The sequence below is a fragment of the Ambystoma mexicanum genome, chromosome 11, assembly GCF_040938575.1.
Source record: "Ambystoma mexicanum isolate Mex_15411 chromosome 11, UKY_AmexF1_1, whole genome shotgun sequence".
Classification (NCBI taxonomy): domain Eukaryota; kingdom Metazoa; phylum Chordata; class Amphibia; order Caudata; family Ambystomatidae; genus Ambystoma; species Ambystoma mexicanum.
Genome location: NC_090934.1, coordinates 172990704 through 173017739, shown reverse-complemented (window position 1 = coordinate 173017739; position 27036 = coordinate 172990704). Strand labels below are relative to the sequence as shown.

Below are 27036 nucleotides of genomic sequence, written 5' to 3'. Positions count from 1 at the left end.
ACATAAGCATGGTAGTAATTGTTGCGGAGTCAGGTAAAGGGGATACCCCAATTTCAGGTTAATCGTATTTGTCAAACAGCCACGTTTTTAGCAGTGGATGTGGAGAGGCAGTGCATTCCACATGGTGGGGGGCAATGACCGTGAAACAAGTGCCTCCAGCTCTTTTTCGTGAGAATCTGAGGATGGCTAATGATGGAATGGATTGGGACCGTAGGCAAGGGTGTTTGATTCTTTTGGCTATGCTCAGAAATGTGTAAGGGTTGTACATGCAATCATATGTGATGCCAAGGGTCGATCGGATCACATGCTTCGAGTTCCTAAGAGGTGAATAAACAAACCTACTCTCGACTCAAGGCTCTACCAATAGCAAAATGCGGTTGTAATTAGACGAGAAAAGACATGGTCTGAGTTATGATCAAAGCGCCATGGGGGGCGGGGGGGTGAAGGGCTTCCTTTCCCATCAAGGCCAGCACTAAGTATAGCCCAGTGAGTGTGTGGGGGGGGGGGGGAGGGGAGGAAATCGGGCTTCATGTATTTGTCTTTCTGTCATCAGACAAGAGCAATATAGTTTTCGAATCTTTCTCGAGAGGCCTCTCATATAAAAGAAATGTCCAAGATAATGCATCTCAGAAACGCTGTTCTTATCCTTAACTAGGAAAAGCACTGTTTTCATAAAATCTGTCCACTGCAGACGTAGAGTACCGTGTAATAGGATACGTGGGAGCCCAGATTTAATACTTCCTAGTACATTTTAAAGCAATAAGCAGGAAATACGCCTGTTGAGGTGTATACAATTAGCATCTTCTGCTGCATCTTCACACAAAAGTGTGTTCGTTTCTGAATACACATCTTTTGCTAGTTTTTCTCTGGTAGAGATGAGAATGAATTAATACACTAAATACTCTAAATCTGTGACATAATAACATATTCAGGACCAACAAAGGGATGCTGCAAACCTTGTGGCCAGAAATAAACATGGCGAAAGAGGATTTATGGAGTACTGCTTGTAGGTGACTTGATAAATCTTTGCTAAAATTACAAAATACTTATTTTAGTTTTAAAAGATGTGGACTGTATTCTTTGAATAGTTTTGATAATATATGACACTTGAAATATTTTGCAAGGTTCATTTGGGAACTTAGTTTCCGTTCTGGTTTGCAGGCACTGATGGGACTACAGATTAAAGAACCATAAACTTCCGATTCTCTTGTCAGACAACCATATCAATTATTTATTTATTTACTTTTTTTTACTTGTATTTCAATTTTTACAAGATCTTTTCCTTCACTCTGTTGTGGGGTGCTTCTTAAGATCGTTGATTATTTTGTTTCTTCTTTATGATATTCTTTAGGGTACTCTTTCTTCTAGGTTAGGAGATGCTGTTTTTCGTTTTGATCTCAAGTGTCCTTTTCTTCTAGTTTCAAGAAAAGGACACTTGAGATCAAAACGAAAAACAGCATCTCCTAACCTAGAAGAAACAGTACCCTAAAGAATATCATAAAGAAGAAACAAAATAATCAACGATCTTAAGAAGCACCCCACAACAGAGTGAAGGAAAAGATCTTGTAAAAATTGAAATACAAATAAAATACAAGTAAAAAAAAAAAAAAATTATTCCTTTGTGTGTCTGCATACCTCCCTGCAGTGTATGCCCCTCCTGTTTCTTTAGATGGGAGATCTCAGGCCCCAGTCTACACCAGTCAGAATTCTCTTGAATGCCCACACCTTTGTTTCAGATGTTTTAGAAAAAGTAGCAGTTGTCTGCTTCGGGTCCAAATATCTAAGGTTGGGAAAAGGGATTTAGAAGCCAAGCCAAGGAACGAGCATCGCATAGTTGCAACTAACTGATCCTTTGAGTGGGGTAAAACATTCACAACTAAAGGATATTGTACAGTTAATGGGGACATGGCATTGTGAACCTGAAAAAAAACGTGTTGCCTTTCTGGAAGGGAAAGGGAAGAGCATCCTGTAAATGCACTCGACATTTAGTCCTCAAGTTGCTTTACGCCAACAAATTGCGAATGGGGTCCCACCATATTAAAGTATTATAGAAACAACAAGGGGTTAAATTAGTAAAGGTGGACCTTCGTCCTCAGTTCTTGCTGCTTCAGTGGGGATTGCTGCTTCAGTGGGGAGAAGTACTTTTTCTTTCTTATCTTTCAAAATTAGTTTCTAATTCAGGTCGTTTCACTTTTTGGCAAAACGGTCCTGGCGAGAAAGCCATCCTTTCCAACCACGTACAAAATGTGTGTAATCTTGGCAAACTGGCCTAGGAACTGGGAAAGACTCACGCCTACTCTTGGTGCCTTCTACTACCACCATCCCCAAAGGAGTGCATAAATATCAGAATGGCCTTTTCCCCCCACTGAAAGAGACTGCTTCTTTATTTACAGAGGTAACATTACATATGAGCGGTCTGAATAATTGAGCAAGTTGCAACCTAGCAAATAAGGCCCACAGCCGCAGACGTTTGAAAAGGATTTACTTCTAGCCTGTACAGCCTTTGCTTTACTGTATAGCTTAGCAAATCACATTAAATAAACAAAATTCTAGCGTCAAAGATTATTTATGGGCTTGGCTACGTGAATTTCCTCAGCCACTGGGCATAGTCCCCAGATGTGACTACAGTGCATACTTAGTGGGATTCCAGGAGACCTGATGGGTATGGGTCAAGAGAAGATGTAACATCAAAGAAAGGTCGGTTTCACACGATTTCATCAAGAAAAGCAGTCCTTGGCAATCCATCAGTCACGGAAGTCTGCCTTTTACAGCTTCATTGTGGAACCAACACATATCATAAAAACATCATCTAATGCAGAAAAAAGGCAATACTTTACTCAAACAAGACCAACAGCTAAATGGCACCTGGACATCAGTACAATTCCAGAATGAGTTGCTCTTTAGTGTGATCTCATATTTTGAAACAATCGGGACGCAAGTTCACAAACCTCATTCTGTGAAAGGATAGGTACAGTGCAGAAAAAATAAGATATGGTGAGGCAAAGATATGGTGAGGCAAATTTATCTGCAAACTTTGAAAGTACCCATATAAAAACATTTACAACTTTGAATCCATGTCCTGTGCAAAACAGGGTAGGTAAAGAAAAGTGCAAACAAAAAGAGGCTACTAAGATCTATCCTTGTAGCTGTGGAGAGTTGGAGGCAGGAGTGAAGGTGTGCATGCATTTCTTAATGCGGATTTACAATTAAAAAAAAGATACTGCTGTGCATGGTCTTGAGATAAATACAAAATACATTCAAAAAGAGGATGTCAGAATAAAAGTAGGTTTTAAAATCCAAGAATATGCACAACTACAGCTTTCCTTTTTTATTTTAAACCAAAATTGTATAATGTACTGTTTTGACGCAATGATGAAGCACTGTTTCACACATATGAAATGCAAGGATAAAATTAAAGTGTCCTATATTTTTTATGAATGGATGTAATGCATGGAGAAGAAATATGAACAAACAATACAGAAAGAGTAAACTAGATTCGAGAGGGGGCAGGTGGCAGTGCAGGGCTATGTGAATTCATTAGGGTTTTGAAAGCCGAGGTACATTTTTTACATCTTCTGCTTGGAGGACAAACATTTTGTGGTATTAGGAGCAGAAACCATTACAAATAAAGCAGTAGGAAACAGAATGTTTGCAAACCAGTTTTTTCGAAACGTGTGGAAATATTGGATAAACTGAAGTGCTAAATGTATGTATGAAGAAAGTAAAGATGTAGCTGTAGTCCCCAATCCACCAATCAGAAACAAGTTAAGACCAAGATTATATTCTTCTCATCAGTTTTCACCACATTTAATTGGTTTCGCACGAACACCAGAAAACAGGTAAGAGCAGTTTACTGCCCCATTTTTCAGAACATGTGTGGCAAGGGAGGGACTATCAATCTTAAGTCTAAGGCACTGAACACTTAAGGGAGTAGCAATCCGTCCTTCAAAGGCAAGCCCCCTCATTAATTTCCATTTACAACAGTTGTGTTTGACATTCCAAACTAAACCATGGTCTTACTAAACTATAATTTAGTCCACCAAAAGCAAAACTCTGCAGCCCTTAAAATCCTTACTAGAGCATAGCTTATAAAATAATGTTGTATAGCATCTTCATAAGCTAACAAGTTACTTTCTTACCTGGTAACATTCTTTCGATGGGATGTTCCGACGACGTATTCCACATCTATGACAGGGAATCACCACAGCTGTGCTGCTTCGGAACATTTTCAGCGTCTCCGTCGATGACGTCAACACGCTGTCCTCGAGGGCCTCCGTCGAGCCGATGTCACCGGATGTTATAAGTAGGACGCACGACGCCCGTAGCCTCAGTTGTAGTTTTTTCCCCAGAACGTGTGGCACCAATCTTCTGCCAGAATGACTACAGAAAGCCTTGCGGAAACGTAAGCTGCAATCGCTTAAGAAATTCTGTAGAGGGGCAGGCTGGGAGGGTTCGATGTGGAATAAGTCGTTGGAACATCCCATCGAAAGAACGTTACCAGGTAAGAAAGTAACTTGTTCTTCGAGGGGATTGGTTCCTCCGACGTATTCCACATCTATGACAGACTCCCAAAGCAGTACCAATGTATGGAGGTGGGAAAAGAATTTAGAATTTTAGAATGCCCAATCAAATTGCAGACTAGAGGACCGCCTTACCAAAGGCTAAGACTTGCCCATGTATAGAATCCAGGAAATAGTGTTTTACAAAAGTATGGACAGAGGCCCATGTGTCTGCTTAACAAATGTTACGAATGGGAACACCCCTCTGCAGAGCAGTGGAGGCAGCCACACCCCTAGTAGAATGGGCCCGCAAGCCTACCGGAAGATCCTTACCCGCCAGACGGTAGCATTCCGAGATTGTCAAGATAATCCATCTCGACAAGGTCTGCTTAGTCACAGCTTGACCCAAACCCCTTCCAGCGTATCCTACAAAGAGTTGATCGTCCACTCTGACTCGGCACATGCGTGGGATGTAGAAGCTTAATGCTCTCCTAGGATCCAACCTATGGAGCCTCTCCTCTTCCTTACCAGGATGCGGAGGAGGATAGAACGCCGGAAGAATGACCTTCTTGCTCAAATGAAATTCCGACACAAACTTCGTAAGAAAAGGACGAACCCCAAGGACAACCCTGTCCTTATGGAACACCGTGAAGGGTGGCTTGGCGGACAGTGCCTGCAACTCACTCACTCAGCAAGCGGAAGTAACCGCAACTAAAAATACAGTTTTAAAGGTCAACAGTCTCAAAGGACAAGAATGTAAAGGCTCAAACGGAGCTCCCATTAGGAATTTCAGAACCAGGTTCAAATTCCAACCGGGCACCTGGAAAGGTGACGGTGGGAACACATTAGTAAGCCCTTTCAGAAACTGAGAAATCAAAAGGAATCTTAAAATAAGAACATTTCTCAGACAAGCGCTTAAATATGGACAGCACCGCCAAGTAACCTTTAATGGTACCCACTTGCAGGCCCTTGTGGGCTAACAAAAGCAAAAAAGACAGAACCACAGGAATGGCACAAGAAAAAGGATCCACATTCTGTACCCTGCCCCAGAACTTTCTCCTACGGCAACGGTACAGGGACTTTGTTGTAGGTTTTCTGGCCGAAAGCAACATCTCCATCACGTCTTCTGGGAGGTCCCAATCCTTTTACCTCAACCTTTCAGAAGCCAAGCATGAAGGTTGAGAGACTTGCCCCCCCTCCTCCCGTGAGAGCAGATTGTCTCGGTAGGGAAGACGGCATGGAGGGCAGATGGACATGTCAAGAAGGTCTGGGTACCACGTTCTCCTAGCCCATGCCGGAGCAATGAGGATCATTCGGGAACCGAACCTCCGTAGCACTTGCGGAATGACGGGGACTGGAGGAAACACGTACAGCAGTGGGAAGGACCACTCCACTACGAACGCGTCCCCCCCCCCCCCAAGGCTCCTCTTTGGAGGCAATTCCCACAAGCAGAATCGCACTTCCGGTTGACACTGGTGGTGAAGAGATCCACTTGTGGTGTCCCCCAAACGGTGAAGATCTCCAGGAGAATCTCCTGTGCCAGCTCCAACTCGTAAGAGACTGTGCTCCGCCTGCTCAGAGCGTCCACCGCCACGTTTTCATCTCCGGCCAGATGAACTGCCAAGATCGAAATTTCCTGCTGGATGGCCCAGAACCAGAGCTGCACCACCTTTCTGCAAAGAGGGAGAGACCCTGCCCCCCCCCTTTTTGTTGAGGTAGTGCATGGCCACTGTACTGTCCGTCAGAATCAGGACATTCTTCCCCCACACAGACGGCAAAAAACCTGCAGGGCTAGCCTGACGGCCCTCAGCTCCAACAGATTGATTTGGAGTCTGGACTCCGGAGACCAATGACCGCTGACTGTCAACTCGTTGGCATGAGCTCTGCATCCCGTGAGGGAATGTGTCCGTCACTTCCGGCCAGGGTAGCCAAAATGGAGCCCCCTTCATCAGATTGCCTTCAACGGCCCACCACAGAGGATCCTGGGCGACTGAGGGCAGCACCTGAACGGGATCCGACATCCTGCCGGAGGCTTGCGACCACTGCATCTTGAGAGCCCACTGCAAAGATCTCATCCGCAGCTTGGCCTCTTGCACCAAAAGAATGCAGAATGCCATGAGGCCGAGCAACCTCAAGAACTTGAATGCCGGGAGACTCTGGGCACGTTGAAACTTGTCCACCATTTGCAGAAGGTGATGAGCCCTTACCTGGGGAAGCGAACACTGCCCCAGAGATATTTCGAGCACTGCTACGATGTACTGGAGCCGCTGGGTAGGTGTCAAGTGGGGCTTAAAGTTGAGGGAGAAGCCCAGCTTGTGAAGGGAGTGGCACGTGACTGACAGATGATCCAGGACTTGCTCGGGAGGGCGCGTCCTGATCAACCAATCGTCCAGGTAGGGTTAGACGTGAATCCCCCTTTCCTGAGATACGCTGCCGCCACCACCATGAGCTTGGTGAAGACCCTCGGGCGGAGGTCAATCCGAACGACAGGACCCGAAACTGAAAATGCAAGTCGCCAACTGCGAACCTCAGGTACCTCTTGTGCTTGGGATGAATTGGCACATGAAAATAAGCGTCCTTGAGGTCGAGACACCAACCAGTCCTGAAGTTGAAGGGCCTGGAGGACTTGAGAAAGAGTCACCATCTTGAACTTGTCCTTCCTGACGAGCTTGTTCAAACCACGCAAGTCCATGATGGGTCTCAATCCCACAACTTTTTTCAGAATCAATAGAATATGGGGAATACCATCCCTTGTTCCTCTCTGCTACAGGCACCAGTTCTATGGCGCCTTTCTCCAGCAGGGATTTGATTTCCTGCGCAAGGAGCGGATTCGGATTCTTCAAAGAGAGATTCCCTGGTGGATTGTCCTGAGACCTCTGCCGGAAAGGAAGACACTAGCCGTGGGCTATGATCTCCAGAACCCACACATCTGATGTAATGGCACACCATTCTACAAGATGCTGCGCCAGCCTTCCCCCAACCGGCGTACCATGGGACATGACCTCATGACTGAGCTGAAACGGCTGTGGCAGTGCCAGAGGGCAAAGAGGCAACTGCCCGAGCGGCTTTGGCGCCTCAAGTACCTTGTTTTCCACCTCTGGTACTCCTACGATGGCCCCTTTGATTTGCAGCTCCCCTCGATCTACCAAAGGAAGAGTAGTATCGAAAGGAACCTCCCCTCCATTGCTGTCCCCTAGGACGAAAAGGTGGAGGTTGGCGAACCGCAGCACTCAACGACTTCGCTGCAGCTTTGGAGGTCTGCAACCTTTCAAGGCTCTCGTCAGTCTTGCTGCCAAAAAGATGTACATCGTCAAAGGGCATGTTGAGAAGCCAGGCTTGTACGTCAGGAGCAAACCCTGACTTCCGCAACCACGCAAATCTGCGCATCACGGTGCTCGCCGCCATGGACCGGCTGACAGTCTGCCATGTCCAGACCAGACTGCACAGATTCACACATGGCATCCTTGCCATCCTGAACGAGGGCAAGAAAACCATCCCGTTCCTCCCCTTCGGGAATATGTTCAGCCGCCAAAGACATACAATTCCACAGTGTGTGCGTGAATCTTGCAAGGGCACAAACGGAGTTGGCTGCGTGTAAAGCCATACCCCCAGAAGAAAATACCTTCTTCGCCCAACTGTCAAAGCGGTTGTCGTCCGTATCAGGAGGGATTGTAGGGTACGCCGCCTGCTTTGCTGGGGCCATACCCACCTGCACCACCAAACTCTCCGGAGTGGGGTGCGTAGTCAAGTAGCAGGGGTCGCGCCACTGGCTGAACGGCATTTTTTCGGCAACGACTTGCTCACTGCCGGGAGACTCCCCGGAGCAGTCCAAGACGCCACCACCCTTCTCTGTAAGGCCATATGAAATGGTAGCACCAGGACAGTGGGTGGACCTTGGTCAAAGATATCTGTTAGGTTATCCTGCAGAAAATCCACTGGTGGCGCAGACCACCCTCAGTACTCCGTCACCCTCGACATGTGACGCCAGTATGAAGACTCAGCGTTCATGCCAGGCCTACTGAACTCAACCTCCGGATAGGTGTCCAGACCACTGGCGTCGTGCAAAGACTGACCCAGGTCTTCCAACTGGCTATGACAAGACAACAGTTCGTCAGGAACCTCCTCAGGAACCAAACCTTCATCAGACCCTTCATCCACCTCAGAGATGTAATCCAGAGGCTGGAATAAATCCCTGGATGAGGGCACAGAAAAAGGATCAAATCCAGGCCTCACTGACTTCCTCAGGGCCTTCCTCGGAGTTTCCACCGATGCACGGGGTACCTCCGGTAAAGCCTCCACAAAAGGAGTTGAGGGCGTCGACGGAATCGGGGGTCGAACGAGGCACCGATGGCTTCGACAGAGGCCTCGAGGCCGGAGCCCCGAGCAAGTCCTTCGACGGCCTCAGACTTCCTCACAGGCAAAGCCTCGAGAGTCCCTCGACTGACATGGCGCCGATGGCTTCAACCTCTTCTTAGAAGACCTCACAGGCCCCGACGGCCTCGAGGGCGTCGAGGACCGGGACATGGAGCGGGCATGGCTAGAGCGATCTATCTTGTCCGATCGGGACCTCGACGGTTCCCGATGATCACGCCGACCGCCCGAGCCCAAAGGCGTGTGAGCGGTGGCCCTAGCGCGTTCCTTGCCAGCTTCTCTCGAAGGTGCGGACGGAACGGAGCCCTGTGATTCGAAAATCGCCATCATTTCCTTACGAAATGCGTCCCATTCCGCAGGAGAGGAATGCTTGGTAGGACAAGCTACCAGCCGTCTGGCGGAATCCTCGGATGAGGAATGCGACCGGTGACGGCGCTTTCGCGAGTGCCTAGAAGAAACAGAAATGGCGGGAACCACTCCGGGACCGAGACCCTCTGGATTTACGCTGACACGGAGAGTCGCCCCTCGAATCGACGGTCGAAAGCCCAGCGGACTTTGACTTTCGGGGTTTGGAAACCCTTCCTACAGATAGCTTCTTCTTCCGCTCCCGCAAGGCCTACGACGTCAAAGACTGGCATTCATCACAGTCAACGGTGGCATGGTCCTCGCCCAGGCACCAGAGGCAGACGTTGTGCGGGTCCGTAAGCAACATCTTGGAACCGCAGTCCCGACAATTCTTGAAGCCCGACCGTGGGGTAGAGGACGAAGACATGATACTTCACAAACAACCAAGTTTGAAGAACCGATAGAAATCAGAAGAACCGAGGCGTGCCGAGATTCATAAGCCAACACGTTCACGGAAAAAACTGAACTGAGGCTATGGGCGGTGTGCGTCCTACTTATAATATCCGGTGACGTCGGCTCGACGGAGGCCCTCGAGGACATGGTATCGACGTCATCGACACAGGATGCAGAAAATTTTCCGAAGCAGCTCAGCTGTGGTGATTACCTGTCAGATGTGGAATACGTCGCAGGAATCAATCCCCTCGAAAAAAGGATTATCAGCGTTTTTCAAGGATAATATGGACGCATTTATATTTTATTCACTTTCGGAATCTAACTGCGCCATACTAAAGGATGTCGTTTCATGCGATTAGGGGAAAAGTGGGATAGTGAGGACTAGGAACAAATGCACCACTCTAAAGTCATTAGGCAAATGTACTTTGCATAATCGGCGGAATTACTTCCACCCCTCCCGCACCCCAATTCCGCATTACCTTCTTTGCTTTGGAGATAAATAAAAGGGAAGGAGTACATAACAAGGGACAGCGGCAGGGAAACGCACATGCTTTAATTCCCTTTTCCTAGTCTTTTCAAGAAATGCTCAGTTCTTAGTATATATATCCCAGGAGCCTGGGGGAAGAGGACAAGACATACCTAAACATAAATATACATTAAACAGTCATTGGCCAAAGCTGGGATAGAGCCTTCAGACCAAACATTAACAGGATTGAAACTCAATCTGTTCAGCAACCTTGGTGTCAAATTAATGCTTTTAATTTAATCTGGACTATAAACTATTCCAATTTCAATGTCCTGTAAACCTCAACTTCAGGATCCCAATAGTTACAAACATCCGGGGGACTGGTGCGTTACAATTTATGCTGCTGGTTTACACGTGGCACATCAGGCTCTTTCACAGCTACATTGTGCAGTGCATGGGTAGAGATCAGTGTAATTCTGGAGAAATATTCGACCTAGTTGCAGCAAGGTATGAGCAAGTGCAAGAAAGATAAATAAGCAACCTACCTTCTTCCGCTTCCCGCTCCTGCCTCTGTAGCATCTGCTGCTCTGGAGGTAGGGCTTGCTGAAGGAGCTGCATATAAAACTCATTTTCTTTCTGTACCTCTTTTTGTTTTCTTAAACGCATTTTGTAGCTGACATAACTTTTGAAGCCAAAGCCCAAAGTCACAACAGGATACCCAATACTAGGGAGACAATAACAGCATATTTACAATGGTGTATTAAACAAGTATAGTTATTGTTTCAACGTATGGAAATGAGTCCCTTAGAATCACAACATATTCCTGAACCCTGATTTTATGTACAGTGTGTTTTTTGACAGTCACCTTTGAACACAATCACATCAATGTAAGAAAGGTTTGCAAGCCTGCCAGGTACTGAAATTGAATAATAAGAGTAATTGGTATGGGTTTAAACCAAGCTGTGATTAATGCATTTCACATTAGAGCACACAACCTTCGCCTGGATGTCAATGGAAATCCTGCGGATAACGATCAGATATTATTCATGGCACACCAAGTAAAACTATGTTCATATTTCCCATTATAGAAAACACAATTGAACGGGTCGGTAGAGAAGAACACTAAACCACCAACACTTTTAGGCACACAGGGATAAACAAATAATGACAGAATGATCACGACCCTTCCATTTTTTTATTGTATTTTGAAACAATTATATGCAACTGTCTCCTGGGAGACAACACAGAGCAGCAATATTATATTTGGCAAGACAAAATGAATTGCAATAAATATATCCCCAGGATACATGACTTGGGAACGTACACATCCTACTTTCACAGCTCATTGAGACAAGGATCATAACAAGTGAACAGGTATAACATGAAATACAGGTGAACACAGTTACAAGCAAAAAGACAGTGAATGTATTGCAACACTGACAAAAGAGTGGGGGTCTAAACCACAGTGTTTCAGCCCTTCTGGGATACCTATATTATCCTTTCTTATGGGTCCTTCGTCAGGACAAAGACTGCGGCGTCTGTGTGTTCTGCGTGTGCTGTTAAAATAAATGAAGCACAATGAGGGGTTGGGCTTAAGTGGCATAGTGTTCAATGCATTTCATTATACACACAGAATGTGTTCAATGTGAGCACTTGTCTTGGTTCAACTCACGGTGCTTACCGTGTCTGCTCAGGGCTTGAACACGGGGAGCTTTAGAAGCGGACACCTTGAATCAATTTGCTGTCTTTGCATCGCCAACTGGGCAACAGTACAGAGCCAATCTGTAGCAATTAACTTAGTTTCAGTATATCGGAATCGGAATCCTTGTATAATTGCATAAGCTGCTTACCTGTCTGGTTGCAGCAGGACTACAAACTTGGTGTTTGGCGGGGACGCCTGTAAAAATAGTACAAGTCAAAGATTTTTCTAAACGTTGTGGTTTGTTAATGCCTCGGAAAACCCAACCAACAGAGACAGGCGCAGGTTTACCTGGTCGCTGGGTGTTCGAATTTTTAAATTTAATGGGTGCCTGCGGCACGGACAGCTGGATGGTGCTAGCTGCTGGGGAGAGTGTCTAATGTACGCGTGTATGGATCCCCGTGCTTGCAGGTTCCTGAATTGTAGAAACAGAACGGGGGATCTCATTAGTCTGTGGCATTTCGATGCTCGAACTTGTGTTTTGGGTCAATTAGACTGACTAGGATATAACATACCTATCCCATTGAATCAGATTCCTCCGACTGCAGCTGGCTTCTCCAAGAGAGGGAAGCAGTTGTCATGGCCACGGCGGTTTGTATAGCAGTGGCAATTTTGGAAACGCCTACGTGGCACCAATGTCGGATAGTGAATGTGGACTGTTCGGTCCACTCTTAAATGAATTCAAATCATTTAGGGGTGGCCTTGATCATATTCAGGGATAGTGGTCATAGTTCCATTGTTTAAAGTTGGTTGTCATGGTGGCGTTATTTGAAAAAATGAATGCGAATATTTTTGAAAAAATTTTTACGATAGGAGTACAAACCTAGGGGTCTATTACGCGGACCTACAATATAAAGGGTCGGACAGAGCCCTGGTGGCTTCTAAAAGGGCCTGCTTAGGGGCAATAGCCATGCTGGAAAAGTCCAACCATGGCGCTCTGGTCCAGAGCAGACTGCATTCTATGAGGTCCAGCTTGGAGTATTTTGAATTTTTATTAATTTACAACTTAATTTCATCTTATTGTTGAAAAAAGGTGGCGATAGTCCACCGGATTACAGAACATGGCCATGGCAACGTATCGGCTACCCCTTGATCAAATGATTATATGGCGTTATCGTGGGGGTGGGGGACATTATGTGTCCTTTAGAAAAAACGGTCAAGACTGAGTAGTACTAGCTAGTAGTGGAATTCAAAACAAAATATGCTGGCTTTTGATGGAACCTACAGGGCATGTGAGAGAACATGTATCTATCATCATGGTGTTAATGTCACAGTAACATTCGCAATCATATTAAAGCATTCATAAATGTTGCTACAGCATAATTGAGTGCTCTTCAACGAGACACATAATATACAAGTTTCAGACTTAGTGCTTGAATACAGAACCCGTATTTAGTAGTACATGATATCTGAAATTACGTGGTGGTTGGTCACCCGGTCATCCTCAGGTTGTGGAAAGGATCTCGTTTGTATGTTGCAACTGGCTACTGCAGGAATTAAGTTATTACCCACGGGATACACACGCTAGGCCATGATGATCCCTTGTCCGGTAATCTCGGCCTAATTGGGCGCTTCACCCCTTGTATAGCGGAAAGCATTACAAAAAGGATTTCCTTTTGACTGAGATGTTTAATCCCTCCTTAACTGTATTCAACTTATGTACCCATTTTTGCTCTAATTGGGTGTAACGCTCACCTGATTCCCGCAGAGGCGCCGGTCTTGACTGGGTGAATGCCGTATCTTCAAAGGTGATGTGTAACACACGGTTGGCTGTTTGGGCTGGACCTCTGTGCACTGTATGTCTGACTTGAAGATTAAGATGTCTGCAGATAGAAAATATGGGATTAATGAACTGGGGTTATTGGGTGCCTCTCTCCTCTTCCCTTTCTCTTCTCCTGTAGAACCCCAAAGGTTAACGCCCTCACCTTAGGTAAGTGAACGCCGAGCTCTCCATCTGCCTCGGGGCAGGGTGCCGTAACCAGTTTCTTCACTGGATAAGGGTGCAGGCCTCTTGACCTCAGAGGACTGCTGTCCGTCGTTAACTGCACGAACGGTAAGTTCTGGGCACTTCAAATGTCAACAGTCTTTTGTAATGATATCCCTTGTTTTGCAGGGTTCCGGCGATGGCGGATGGCGGGCTGATGAGAGTTGAGTATCGAACCCGCGTGAGGAATAGAAGCGCCTGGAAGCACGTAAGTAAGCGCTTGTAGCCTGCTTCACGATGCGCACTAACTGTCCCTTTTATCTTGCAGGTACAAGTTCGGAGCTTTAGAGAAGCTGAAGGGTGCTGGAATACCCACTGGATTCGGCGTGGGAAGGAGTAATGGCACGTGAGTAATAAAGTTGCCCAATGTCTTTAAACGCACCTTCTTTTGTCTTTCAGATGCGGGATGCAGCGCCGAAGGCCTCCGGAGCGTGCGAAGAGCTGGTAAGCTTTTGTATTTCAGATGCCGGAATGCAGCGCAAGGTGTTGGTGACAGCCGATGGACCAGGTAAGAGATGCGCTGCCACTGAAGACCGTAGTGCTAACCTGTTCTTTCTTTGTCTTTACAGGTGCTGCTGAAGACTGGATTCCAGGATGGTAAGCCTTTGTTCCCTTAGGCCCAGGATCAGAAGCAGAAGACACGATGAGCGTTCTGCTGCAGAGAATGCAGAATAACGCAAAGCAAGATTCATCCATCGGGTGTGGTTTAAATAGCCTCCTGTAGTGCTTAGGTGTCTCCTTCCACAGCCACGCCTAGGTAAGAAAAGAGTTCCTGCTTTCCAGAAGAGTTCCAGTGTTCTGAACCTAGGGAGTGGCTCCTGCCCCACCCAACAGGAAAAGTAGTCCCAAACAGAAGAGGATCAGGGGTTCAACTGGCAGGTAAGTAAGCAGCATGGTCTGCTGCAGGTAAGTCCACCCAAGCATTATGAGCCCGGCGCTTCCAGCGCTGGGACTGGGCATCTTTATGAGCCTGGTGCCACTGGCGCCAGGACAAGGTCCAAAAGGTCCCAATTGGGACTGGCTGGCACTCGGAACCGGGGCTATGGGTCTGCTTCCAAGGGAGTCGGGCAAGTCCTGATCTTTTGGAAGCAGAGATCATGACAGCGGGTTAATGTTTTGTTCATGTCTCCTCTTCTGGTGGGTTTGAGTTTCTGTAGTACAAACCATCGAAGGTCTGGGTCCTTGTGACTTTTCTTGATGAAGTGTTCAACCAGAGGTTTGTCCGGGATTTTGTTCCATCACCGATGTTCAGATATTCTCATTTTGATTGCCCTAATGGTCTTCCAACATAGAGTAGGCCACACAGGCATTTTTCTTTTTCTTTTTTTTTTTCTTTATTTGTTTTAACTGTATCGACAGTTTTTACAAAAGAGCACATTTCCTCGTTAGCTTTGTGTTGTTTCTTCGCTCTATTTCTTTGGGTTGGTATGCGAGGGCTAGGTCCTTTAGTATTTCGCCTTCCAAGAAAGCGAATGCAGGAAATTTTCCATTGCGATGACTGGTCTTCGACTTAGCCCATTCATCAAGAACGTCCACCAGTGATCTTCGTCCAACCTTGAGAACTTTGAATATAGATGGCCAAGATGGATTTCTCTGTTGGCGATTATACCTGGGCAATCGTGAATCAGGTGTTTCAAGCTTTCCATTGTGCCCGGCGTCGCACAAAAGCGGCAAGAATTGGTCTCTGTTGTACCATGAATTCTTAGTACCTCGTTTGTTTTCAGGATTTTTAGTCTTGCTCTCAGAAAAGTTGAACGAATTTTTATTGTTTGGAAATAGTAGGTAACTGATGGGCTCATTTATTTTTTGTGCGAAGGGGGGTAAATGAGCTACAGACTTATAGCTCAGCGCTTTCATTTGTCTATCACACCAATCTGTTTCTTTGAGTTTTTTGTGGTTTTTGTAGGATTGTCAGGAGTTCCTCTTCTGTGCTTCCTATCTCTTCCAGAATTTGGTTGTTAGTCCATGCTTGGAGCATTTTGTTTGAGCCTTTCTCCATTTCTTCATGGATGAGTGTATAGATTTTTTCTTTGGACGGTCTTATTTTCCTGTAAAGCATCAGACTGTTGAGGGACACCATACCTTTGAGCGAGGTAAGACTGAGCTCTCTTCTTATCAGGGCCATTGGAGTGGAGGCTGGGAGGCGGAGTAACTTTCTCCAAAGAAAGCCTTCCAGTTTGGGCCAGATGTTTTTCCGGGATGTTTGGCATGGCTTCCACTCCGTAAGTGAGGGCTGAAACCACTTTCGTCTTATAAAAAGGTGATTGCTGCTTTGAGTGAAAAGCGACCACATTTTTTTTCCATCGTGATCATTTGATTGGTTAGGTTTTTTTTTGAGGACTAAGGTTTCCTGCATTGGTTGCTCTTTGTTTTTGTTGCTGAAGGTAATACACAGATATATGAAGGTTTCAACTTCTTCCAAGCGAACACCGTCAAGGAACCAAGCACCATTGGCTTTCCGTCGGGCTGATTTGACCAGTTGCATCACTTTGGTCTTCATCGTGTTGCTTTCGAGATCGTCGATTTTAAGATATTTGTTCAGGTTGTCCAATTTTGTCTGAAGCCCGATCTTAGTTTGATCAATTAAAAGGATATTGTCCGCGTAAAGCAGCCTGCTGACCTTTTTGGTGCCGAAAGTCGGTGGAAATGCTTTGACACTTTTTTCGAAGTGTTGGTAATCGCCTGTGTAGGCATTATAGAGTACCGGGGCCAGCGGGCATCCTTGCTTCACTCCACAGCTTGTCGTAATAGTTGTAGAGAGTGGCCTGTGCCGTTGAGTCGGACTCTTATGGTTGTCTGGGGATACAGTTCTTGCATGTGTTCCAACAGCGAGGGAGGACAATTCCAGTTGACACGTTTTTGCCATAATTTTTCTCTGTTGACTTTGTCGAATGCTTTGGACAGGTCGATAAAGGCCAGGAACAAAGCAGGGGTGCCTTCCAAAACTCTGGCCTTGAAGATGTTGAGGGTAAGTATGTAAGCTGTTGTACTTAGATTTTTTCTGAAGCCAGTCTGGAATTGATCCCAGCCGTCCGATGAGACCCAGATCTTGAAACTATCCAGAAGAAATGATCCAAAACGTTTTCCGATGCTGTCAAGTAGTGTGATGGGGCGATAGTTGTTAGGATCGCCCTTTCACCCGTTTTATAAAATCGGCACTACATTAGCGGTCTTCCAAGACAAGGGAATTGATCTCATTGAAGCGCAGGATTTGAAAATTTCGGCCACAAAGATCAACCAGCTCGCTGGGTTCGTTTTTAAATCAATGTTGGAAAGCCCATCTGGTCCGGGAGCTCGGGATGGTTTAAGCTTTTTGATTTTGGTTTCAATGCTTGATAGATTACATTCTATGTCCCATTTGTTGATGGATCCAACGCGCAATTCGGTTGCGTACAGTGGCAAATCAAAAAGAGCTGAAAAGTGAGTAATCCATGACTCTTCTGAGACACTAGTTGTTAGATTGTCTTGAGTTGGGAAGTCTTTGGATGATATCAGTGACCAAAAAACCTCTGTTTGCTTGCCACTGAGGGTTCTCAACATTTGCTCAGAATCTTTCTGGTATAGTTGGATTTTATGGCCTTTTAACCAGTTCTTGTTATCGGCTGGTGGTTATCCGCACTTCCTCCCTGTTAGTGATAGAAGGGAATCGTAAGGCCTTTCTTTTTGCTCGTCTCATGCGGAGCCTTTTTTCTCTGAGAACCAGGTTATTGTGATGCTGGGTCTTGTGCAGGGTTTTGCCTCCATTTTTTTTTTCACCTGGTAAGGTAGCAATAATGGACGATAACCTGTAAGGCTTGTGGCGTCTTTTTGGTTAGTCAATGTCTTTGCTTGACAATAATTGTCTGCAAGTACAGTTATCGCTGAGTCTTTCAGTCTAAGGCGTGTAGCATTGGCATTGGTCTCGATGTTGGTAGGCATAAATGCACGCAAGCCGACGCTAGGAAGTGGGGTGGCGATTGCCCAAGTTGTTTTCAAGAGGTTATGGTCACTATGGAGTGTTGAGTGACCTCGAAACCTGTGACCTGTGTCAGGAGATCTCTTGAGAGATATACATGGTCTAGGGTGGCATGTCGTCCAGCTAGTTCCTAGGTCGGAATGACCGGGTCAGTGGTTTTTCTCAGAGTGTGTTGTGTAGGTCGCGAGATATCAAATTGGCCCATTTCTTTCCTCTGTACAAAGTTTCCTGGTGTAGCGATAGTGTTTGTCTTGGGGTTAAGCAAAGATTTTCTCGATAAGTTTTCAGTTCTTTTTAATGCTATTTTGGCATTCAAGTCACCACAAATAATTATGCTGTCAATTGAATCATTCTTTCTTGATTCGTCCAGCAGGTTTTCGATCTTCGAGAGAAATAGTTCTGTTGGGGTTTCCCTCGGGTTCCAATAAACGTTTACCAATAGGTAAGTTGTGCTCTTCTGTTGATTTGTGCCCGATTGGAGTAAGCGTCGTTGGATCAAGGTAGCCAGGATGTGGGGGTCTTCTTTTATGACATTGGTCAGCTGGAGATTGGACCCTATGCGAATTGCGGTCAGTAGGCCTGCCCTCGGTCGACCCGTGGCTCCTCTCCGGGCTGGGGAGAAGGCAATCTCAAAGCAGTCTATCGTCGGTTTTTTGAGAATCCATATTTCTTGCCGACACAAAATGTTGAATAATCTGAGGTTTATATCAGAGGTGTTTGTCAAGTGAGAGAAACCTCGGGTATTCCATGAGCCCAGAGTTAGACAGGAATGTCTTCGATGTTTGATGACATAATGGAGCAAGCCTTGTTTCTCCGTCTTGCTGTTGATTGCTAACATATCTGTTTCGCTGTTAGGGCTTTCGGAAGCCAGGGCCATCGATTTAGTTCTACTTTTGGACGGCGTTGATTCTGTTCAAATCCTGGATCCGGCTTTCCCTTTTTGGAGATGTCTTGGTCGATTGTGCCACACGGGCATTCTATGATGTAGATGACACATTTGGTGTTACAATTGGTGTGGGCTCTAAGGGTCCACTTGATGTTCTTGTGCTCAAAAAGTTGTATGTGTAGTGAGAGTACAGCCACCACAATTGCCACACTTGAAATGGCGTTGAACAGGCAGAAGATTCCACAAGATATTAGTGGATGTGCTAGGTTCCACGAAAGTGTGAACCAACGATTCCTTCAGATTCTTGTTCTTCTTGAATGCGAAACATGGTATTCTATCAAGTGTTACTGGGTTCTTTGCCAAATACCAGTGTTTCTTGATGTTTTTTTGTATCAGATTACTCAGAGGGCTAATAGCCGTGACACAGACTAGCCAGTCTAGATTACTTTTGGTTTTGGTTTCAAGGCACAAATCTCTTGGAGTATGGGTTGCTCTTATCTTGGCATCTTTTATCGCTTTTAGACAATTACTGGGTAAGTGAAGTCTGCCTTACGAGACTCGCGACTCAGTTTAGACTGCATGCTTAGTAGAGACTAGTGAACACTATGGTGAGTTGAAGTAACAGTAGAACATAAATGCTTAGGCACAGGCTGTCCCACCTGTAAGACTATTGTGCTTCTGTGTCTACAAAATAGAGCCTTGTGAACATGTGTATTAAATGGCTACGTTGCAAATTGTATCTAGAAACATTTGCAATGAAAGAAAAAGTATCTAGAAACATTTGCAATGAAAGAAAAAGTTGCTCCTGTTCCTATTATTGAGTGAGCATTAGGAATGAAAGCTGTCTGAATACAGTCTACAATCCACCTTGCAATGGTAAATCTAATAACCAGACACCATGCCCATCCTGCTGCAAAAAAACAGACTATTTGCACAGGGACTGCGTTATCTAAACAGAACAGGATTGCCTAGCAGACACTTGTGCATGTGTGCAGGGGCACTCTCCGCTTGGAGCAGAGGGTCCTGGAAGAAGGCAGGTAACCATGGACTGATCAACACAGCATTTAGAAAATCATTTTGGGCAAAACAACAAGAAAGGCCGCCTTTTTTTGTATTGCAACAAAAGGTTCTACCGAGAGTGCAAGGAGTCAGCTTACTCTCCTTGAAGAGGCTATAGCTAGAAGGAAGGCAAACTTGTACCTACTCCTTCCCATGAAGGCTTTAACCACTCATACTTTCCATCAGGACAATATGTTGCACAGTAGCATATGCTGCTAGAGTGGCTGAATGTACTTTTAATTAATTATACTGTTAAGGGAGTTTTCCGAAACTACCACTGGTAGTAAGACTTGTAAGATATCCCAGTCGTTTGTAGATCTCCAACTCTTAGTATCAGTCTGTAACTCGGGACCTTGGTAGAGTGGCAGAGCAGTCAGGCTGATCTTAAGAGGAAGGTGTGAGCTGTAGGAAAGAACAATGAACCTTAGCTAGACACGCACATGAAGCTCTTACACTTATATATAAAACTAGCTGAGGTACCCAGCGTTGCCAGTGTCCCGATAGAGTGGTGTCTCATGTGCCCTGGAGAAGCGTCTTCTGGTTGGCAAGTCGTGCTGCTGTTTTTTATTGTGTTTCAGAAGCTCTTGATATGTTTTGCTTTGCATCAAATGTAGCTTTTCCAAGTGAGGATTGTTTTTTGTGCGGCATGTTTCAGTCACTCAATGGCTTCAGCACATTTGAAAAAATGTCCAAGAAAGATTGAAGGTGCTCTCTTCTTGTGAATGAACTAGAGTTAACTGTAACCTTAGAATTTCCCATATTTGGAGTGGTGTGATCAAATTTTTTTAAATTCCATTTAAAAATGCTTTAATAAACACTTTCGAACTGTATACAGTAGTAGTACATTTCAAAGGAATAACCAACACACCGAACATTTTGGTTCAGACACTTTTCCAAATTTTGCCTTCTTCTAGTGCCTACTGTAGTGAATCGGGGTGAGCATCAGTGAATGACTGTCTACAGAGTGAATTTTCTGCATCCAAACAGACTACAATCTTGCCCCAGACAAAAGAGGAATCCATGCAAAATTAAATTTAGTAGCAGTCGGTTCAACGGTGTGATTTGTGTAAACACACACGCACACCTTCATATATAAAGATTATACAATATATATACACATCAGAATCACTTTAAATACTTTATAGACGTTTGCACTAGAACACCTCGAAATACTCACCTGGTATCCACGGGGTCGCCACCCAGCCCTGGTTGGATGATTTGGACCCTCTCCCGGTCCCTTGGTAAGGCCTCTGGTTAAAGATGGGTCTGCAATATAGGAGAGCTGGATTCAATACCAGATTGTCTTTATGTTTTCCCACCTCCCTTAGCCTCAACTCCTTCCTCCCCCTTGGGCCCTCTCCTCACCTTAATATTGTAAAAGGTGGATTCTTCATCATGCAGTCTTTCTTTCTAAGTTATGGTATTCCAGGATGCATGCGGTGCCAGATGATGGAGTTCGTACCTTCAGGTGAGTGGAACTGAAGTCGGCGATGGATTGAAGATAGGATACTGTTCAAGGTAAGTTGTGTGTTCTTTCTCTCTCTGCAGGTCCTTGGTTTCAGGTAAGCTGGCATCAAAGAACTTGACACAGTGAGCGTTACGCTGCCCACAGCAGAATAACGCAAAGCATGTTCTGCTGTTTGGGTGCAGTTTAAATATTCTCAGGTAAAGTAGTCCCAGGCCTGCCACACCCAAAAGACTAGACCGCATAGCTCAGTTTCCTGTAACTGAGCTATGTGTGTGCCTCCATGTTGGCTGAACTCCCCCTCCCCCCAAGTTAAATAGTCCCAAGTAAATAGTGCCATTCTAATGTTGGTCTTCATGATGGTTATGACCCTGGCGCCGGACTGACTCCAAGAGAGTCTTGGATGAGGTTTTAACGCCTTTGACCTGGCCCTAACTGGAAGGCTGACTTGCCAGTGAGGGCCAGGGGCATGGGTTAGGATAGTCTCTAGTGTTATAGAAGCAGCAAGTTATCAACTAACAAGGGAGACCTGTAAAAGGACTGAAAGGGACACAAGCAGCGGCTTGAGTCAGGAGGTAAGGGGGTGACTCTGGACACCTCTAGGTGCATTCCAACACTCTGGAGCGACTTCTTGTAATCAGATAAGCAATACCTTTTCCCACAGTACCTTAGGTTTGAAGAAAATGTTTATGCTGGATGCTCCGCGATGTTGCAGCTCTGGACCAGATCTCCGGATCCCTTGGTCTGATGACTGAAGTCAGGACAATGGACGGGATCTCAGCAGCAGTCTCTCGTGGGAGGACCTGCGACACGACTTTCAGCAACTGGTTCACTCTGCAGTTTTGGCACCTTTTCTGCAGCACCAAAGGACAGATCTTCCGGTCAATCTTCTTCGCTTCCTGCCGTCCTGCACTTTGGTTAGGGGGTCTGGGCGAGTTGGATGTGATCTCTGGAGTGTTCTTAGGGTTTCAGCAAACTTTGGACATATTCGGCTTTTCCACAACAATGCACTCGAAATGGGCAACAGGTCTCCTGGTATTGGGGTTCCGCAGCCCGGGAAACCCCCAGGACCTAGGTAGATGGCGCAATTCAAAGTTAGTCTTGGGACTGGGTGTTCCTACCAGCCAAAGGGAAGGAGTCTTCCTCTTCTGAGCTCCTCTGTCACACAGCAGTGGTCGTTTCACAGTGTTGCAAAGGGTCTGCAGGCATCTCTGGTCGTCTTCTTCGGTTACTTCAGTTTCCGGTGGTCCACTTGCTTTTCACTCCAGAAGCCTCGCCTTTTATACAGTTTCAGCAAACACTCCTCTGCAATCTCCGTCAGCATTTTACAGAAAGAGCCGTTTGGCTCTCCAATCAGAACAGTCAGACCCCCCCCCCCCCTGTGGGAGCTGGTCCTGTTCAGGAAATCTGGCAGACAAAGGACAGGGGGGGGCACCTCCCCCACTTCCTGCCCAGACACTCTGGAGCCTAGGTGGGGATACTCAAGGGTTCCTGCCAAAGGCAAAACACACACACTAACCTCCCCTCCCAGAATGGTAGAAGGGCTACCAAAGGACAACCACGCTAGTAATAGCAAAAAAAGAAGGGAGGCCCCAGGTTGGTACTTGGGTGCCCCTATTGTGCGCTACCAAGGCTATGGACATAGTCTGCGGTATAAAAATGACAATAGTTGGTAGAACACGTCCACTGCCACCAGCCATAACTAGGAGATTGTATATGTAACTAAAAAATGTCACCGGAGTAGAGAGAAGGGGGATACTAGATATCCCTTTGGCACTCCACTGAAGGTGGTGTGTGCCAATCTCTCAGACTACACAGGAGGACCGGGGGGCTCTCAAGGGTCCCCAGCAACACTGCCCATAAGGAGCTGTGTGCCGCAGTAGTAAAACAGAGTTCTAAAAAAAGGGTCCACTCAATCAGGATTGAAAGAAAACATTCCAGAAGTCCAGCAAAAGGTGCTAGGGGTCTAGCTAGGAGAGGGGATGAAGCACAAAAAGGATAAATCTCCCTAACATATACCAAGCCTGACTCCAAAAAAGTACAGGCTGTAGTTGGTGATGTCGGCAGGTGAGCAGTTGATTGTAGTCATCAACTTGTTTTTGCACCATATAAGGAATCCTTTATTTATTGAAATAGCATTGCTGGTTTAAGTGACCAAACTAAGACTTCACAACCTAGGCTGCTAAATTCATACCATGTGGATGTGTGATCTGTTGATTTTGTTGCGCAAACAGATTGTGTACTGGGATCACTTATACTGGTGGTTACAGGACCATGCGTAAGAGGCACGGGTAACAACCACGTTGGAGTAATGAGGGTCTCTCCTGGAATTAATTTGTAAGGAGGGGACATCGAGTGGAAAAGTCCAAGCAAATGACCTTGACAAATGTATCCATAAAGTAGCAGGTAGCTGGATGCAAAACTTGCCATTTTCCATTTGTACACATTACAAAAAATTAAATGCGAGGTTGTTTTCACTTTTTGAACATTTGTCCAGTGTTCGTGTGGAGTTTCCATTTGTTCTCCTGAAACTTTAATGGGTTTGGACGGAGAGTTTTGAACTCTGGGGAAAGTGTTGCATCTGCTAGACAACTGTCAGGGTTAGAGAGTGTTCAACCCAGTTTGTTTATTTAAAGCATAGTTGTATTGATTAGAGCAAATGAAAAGGAAGTGTTTGGAAACTGCGGCAAGCCACTAGTCCTAGTATGTTCATGTCAAGGGGTGCAAGTTGAGGCGTTCAACTGGCCTGTGCTGTGAGCGATTGGCCGTGAGCTGCCCAGCACAACGCCTATGATGCGTGTATTAGTGTCACTTGCAATGGTAGGTCCACAAAAGGTATTCCTTTCCACAGGTTTGCAAGACACCACCACTTTAGTGCTTTTAACACCTTGCAAGAAACAACCACTAGATTGTCCCAGTCCCCGGTTGATTGCGACTGTGTTAGGACAGTTTTTCTAAAGTTCAATTAAGGGCTTCATAAAACTATACCCGAGGCAATACAGTATCTCAAACGCTTAGTATAAGGATGTACCACCTGAGATATTTGGTAACTTGACAGAGCATCCAGGCTTATTTTAGGAGGGAGAGATGGAGGTACAAAGAAACTGTAGCACACATGTGGTCCAAAGAAACAATGAAACAATTATTTGTACAGTGTATTTTATATACATGTATGCAAATACATATTTGGAAAGGTAAGTACTATTTCATAAGCCATAAACACAATTATAAAAACCAACACAACACTATGGTTTAAAGTAAACCATAGTATTTAGATCAGCAATGTGCAGTCAATGTGAGTAAAACCTAAAGCGACACATTTAGAATGACAATCAGCTATTCAAGATGAGTAAAGCCTATTGGTAAGCTTTCACATTCATTCAGTTTCGGAATAATAAAACAATACTAACTCAATTACTTTCAACTTATATGCTTTTTAAAGGGGCAGTAAACAAATCAAAAGTAACAACGTCAGGACACTTTGGAACATTCTGTTCAGGAATTGCATTACATAGTTAAACACCAACATATTTTCAAGTACGTACTTTTCAACACTTTATGGTTTCAAGTGAGAAGCCTTCTCTTTTAAAATGCTTCCCTATTCTAGGGCATGAGTGATCTGAGGTAGAAAAGGGACCCTAGTGGTCTAGGAGCTAGCAGTAGGCAGGTCAGGATAGGGTTCAGATGCAGGAAAGTCAAGTTCCAAAGGCTATCTTTGTAGAACAAGCAAGTGCAGGCTTTAGAGTTAAAATAAAAGGTTCAGGGACTTCAAAAGGCTACCTAGATGCGTTCCAGCGTTGGGTATGGGCAAACTCCCAAACACACGAATCACCCTTTCAGCCAAAAGGATCAACACAAGACTTAAAGCCAACACAGTACCTCTGCAGAAAAGAAGCTTCTGGACGGATGACTTCACGATGCAGCACAGGATCCAGACCCTGGATTCACGGTTTGTTGACGAACCTGACACTGGATGGGAGCTTGCAGCAGCAGTCAACAGAAAAGGCTCCCAGAAAAGGATTCTTAAAGGAGCAAAGGATTCTTAAAGGCTTCTCGCAGCTCGTGGGATTTGGCACTTTTTTACAGGCACTGAATGAAGAATTAATATCGCCGGTCGGATTCTCTTCACTAATCTGTTCCTGATCTCTGGGTACTTCAAGGATTCAAATCGGGTCTCTGGAGGTCTAGCAGGAGTCCAGCAAAGTTTTAGCAGGAATCAGACCTCGGAAGACGATGCACAGCACTCAGGCACAAGGTCCCCCATCATTGGCGGTTTGCAGCCCAGCAAGGCCGCGGGATGGCTCGTTTTGCACGTCATCTCTAGACTAGTGGGTCTCACCAGCCTCTGGGTAGGGGTTGTCTTTGCGACTCCCAGGTCGCTTTGAAGGCTAAGAACAGGCGACTGTTACACAGAAGGCTGACTGGTCGCTGTAATCAGTTACAGCAGTATTTTCTTGATCTTCCTCTTCAGTTTTGGTTCCAGTGATCGACTGGTCTTCGGCTTCCAGAATCTGACTTTTATGCAGGAACCCAAGCACAACCTCTGCAAACTCTCCCTGCAAGTAATATGGACTAAAAAAGCCATTAAGGTGTAACCACTGCCTCAGCCATTAGAGATAGTAACATGTTTTGTTACTTTAGCAAGCTAAGTCAGTGAGAAAAGGGGATACCACTTATCTCCCCAGAACTCCCCATAAGGTGGAGTGTGCTGGTCTTGCATATAAAATCTAAAAGCTACGGAAATCCCACTTTACCCTTGGGAGCAGTAGTGCACCCAAGGCATAGTATGAGAAATTAATAACAGGAAGCCCAAAGGCAACCCAGCAACACTGCACATAAGATGTGTGCTGCCATAGTAAAATGCAGTCAGCCCAAACTTTAGAGGGAACTATAAATCCAAAAAACATACACTATGGAGAGACATAAAAAGGTCGCCCAGTAAAAGAGTAAAAAAGACAGGGTGACGGGGGGGTAGGGGGAGAGAGGGGGCTGATTTGGTGTCGATTCCCACTGCCCCAGGAAAAAGGAAAAATAATCACCAAGTCGAACTAAACGTTCTGGGGTTGAAACAGGTCAGGAAGATTTATCATGGAATTGAAAATCTTACCCAACAACTGCGAGCCACTGTTTAGGATGGCTTCAAGCATTTACCCTCAATAGTGCTCCCATTGCTGTGATACTGACAATAAAGCATCAGCATAAAAAATGCCTCTGTTCTTTCCTGCCAGGAGTAACCCATTGCCTTTACTGTGTCTGAAATGGCTCAGAGGAATTTATTTGGTGTGACTTGGGCTTTGGCTTGAATTTTGGATGTTTAATAAGACCCCATTTCAGAGAGTGATGGTCATTTGGATATTGAGTGGCAGTGTGACGCACTTTCCACTGTTGCTAGCAAATCAGCCAGATAAGGGAAAGCTGGTATCCTTTGAGGACACAAGTGTCCTGGCACTAATGCGAATACATGAGGTGCTGATGCAACCCCAAGAATAAGGTCCTTGAAAGGCAAATTACATTTGTCCACCTTGATTGAGGTACCAGCAATGATGGGAACATGCCAGGTTCACCATTTAATCCTCTTATATCAGAGGGATTAACTTCTGTAGAGTGGTCACCCTGAATTTTTGTGACTTGACAAACCTTTTTTGCAGGCGGTAGGTCTGACACTGGTCTCATTATTTGATCCTTTTGGAAGTACCAAATAGACTGATTAAATAACTTTTCTTTATTGGGCCGTTCTTTCTCGATGGCTCATTTCAGCTATATTACTTCCACTTCTGCTTGGAGGAGTTTTAGATGATGTTTTGGTAACTTTCAATTGCATGATAGAACATTATCAGATCACAGATCACTTGAA

General features: G+C 45.4%; 1 protein-coding gene across 1 annotated transcript in view; it reads right to left on the bottom strand.

Moving 5' to 3' along the window:
• MACO1 (macoilin 1) overlaps positions 1–27036 on the bottom strand; it is a 539166-nt gene that overhangs the window by 333558 nt on the left and 178572 nt on the right. The window contains exon 5 of the mRNA XM_069622729.1: positions 10680–10858. Coding sequence (XP_069478830.1) covers positions 10680–10858 — 179 coding nt within the window. The remainder of the gene's footprint in view (positions 1–10679; positions 10859–27036) is intronic.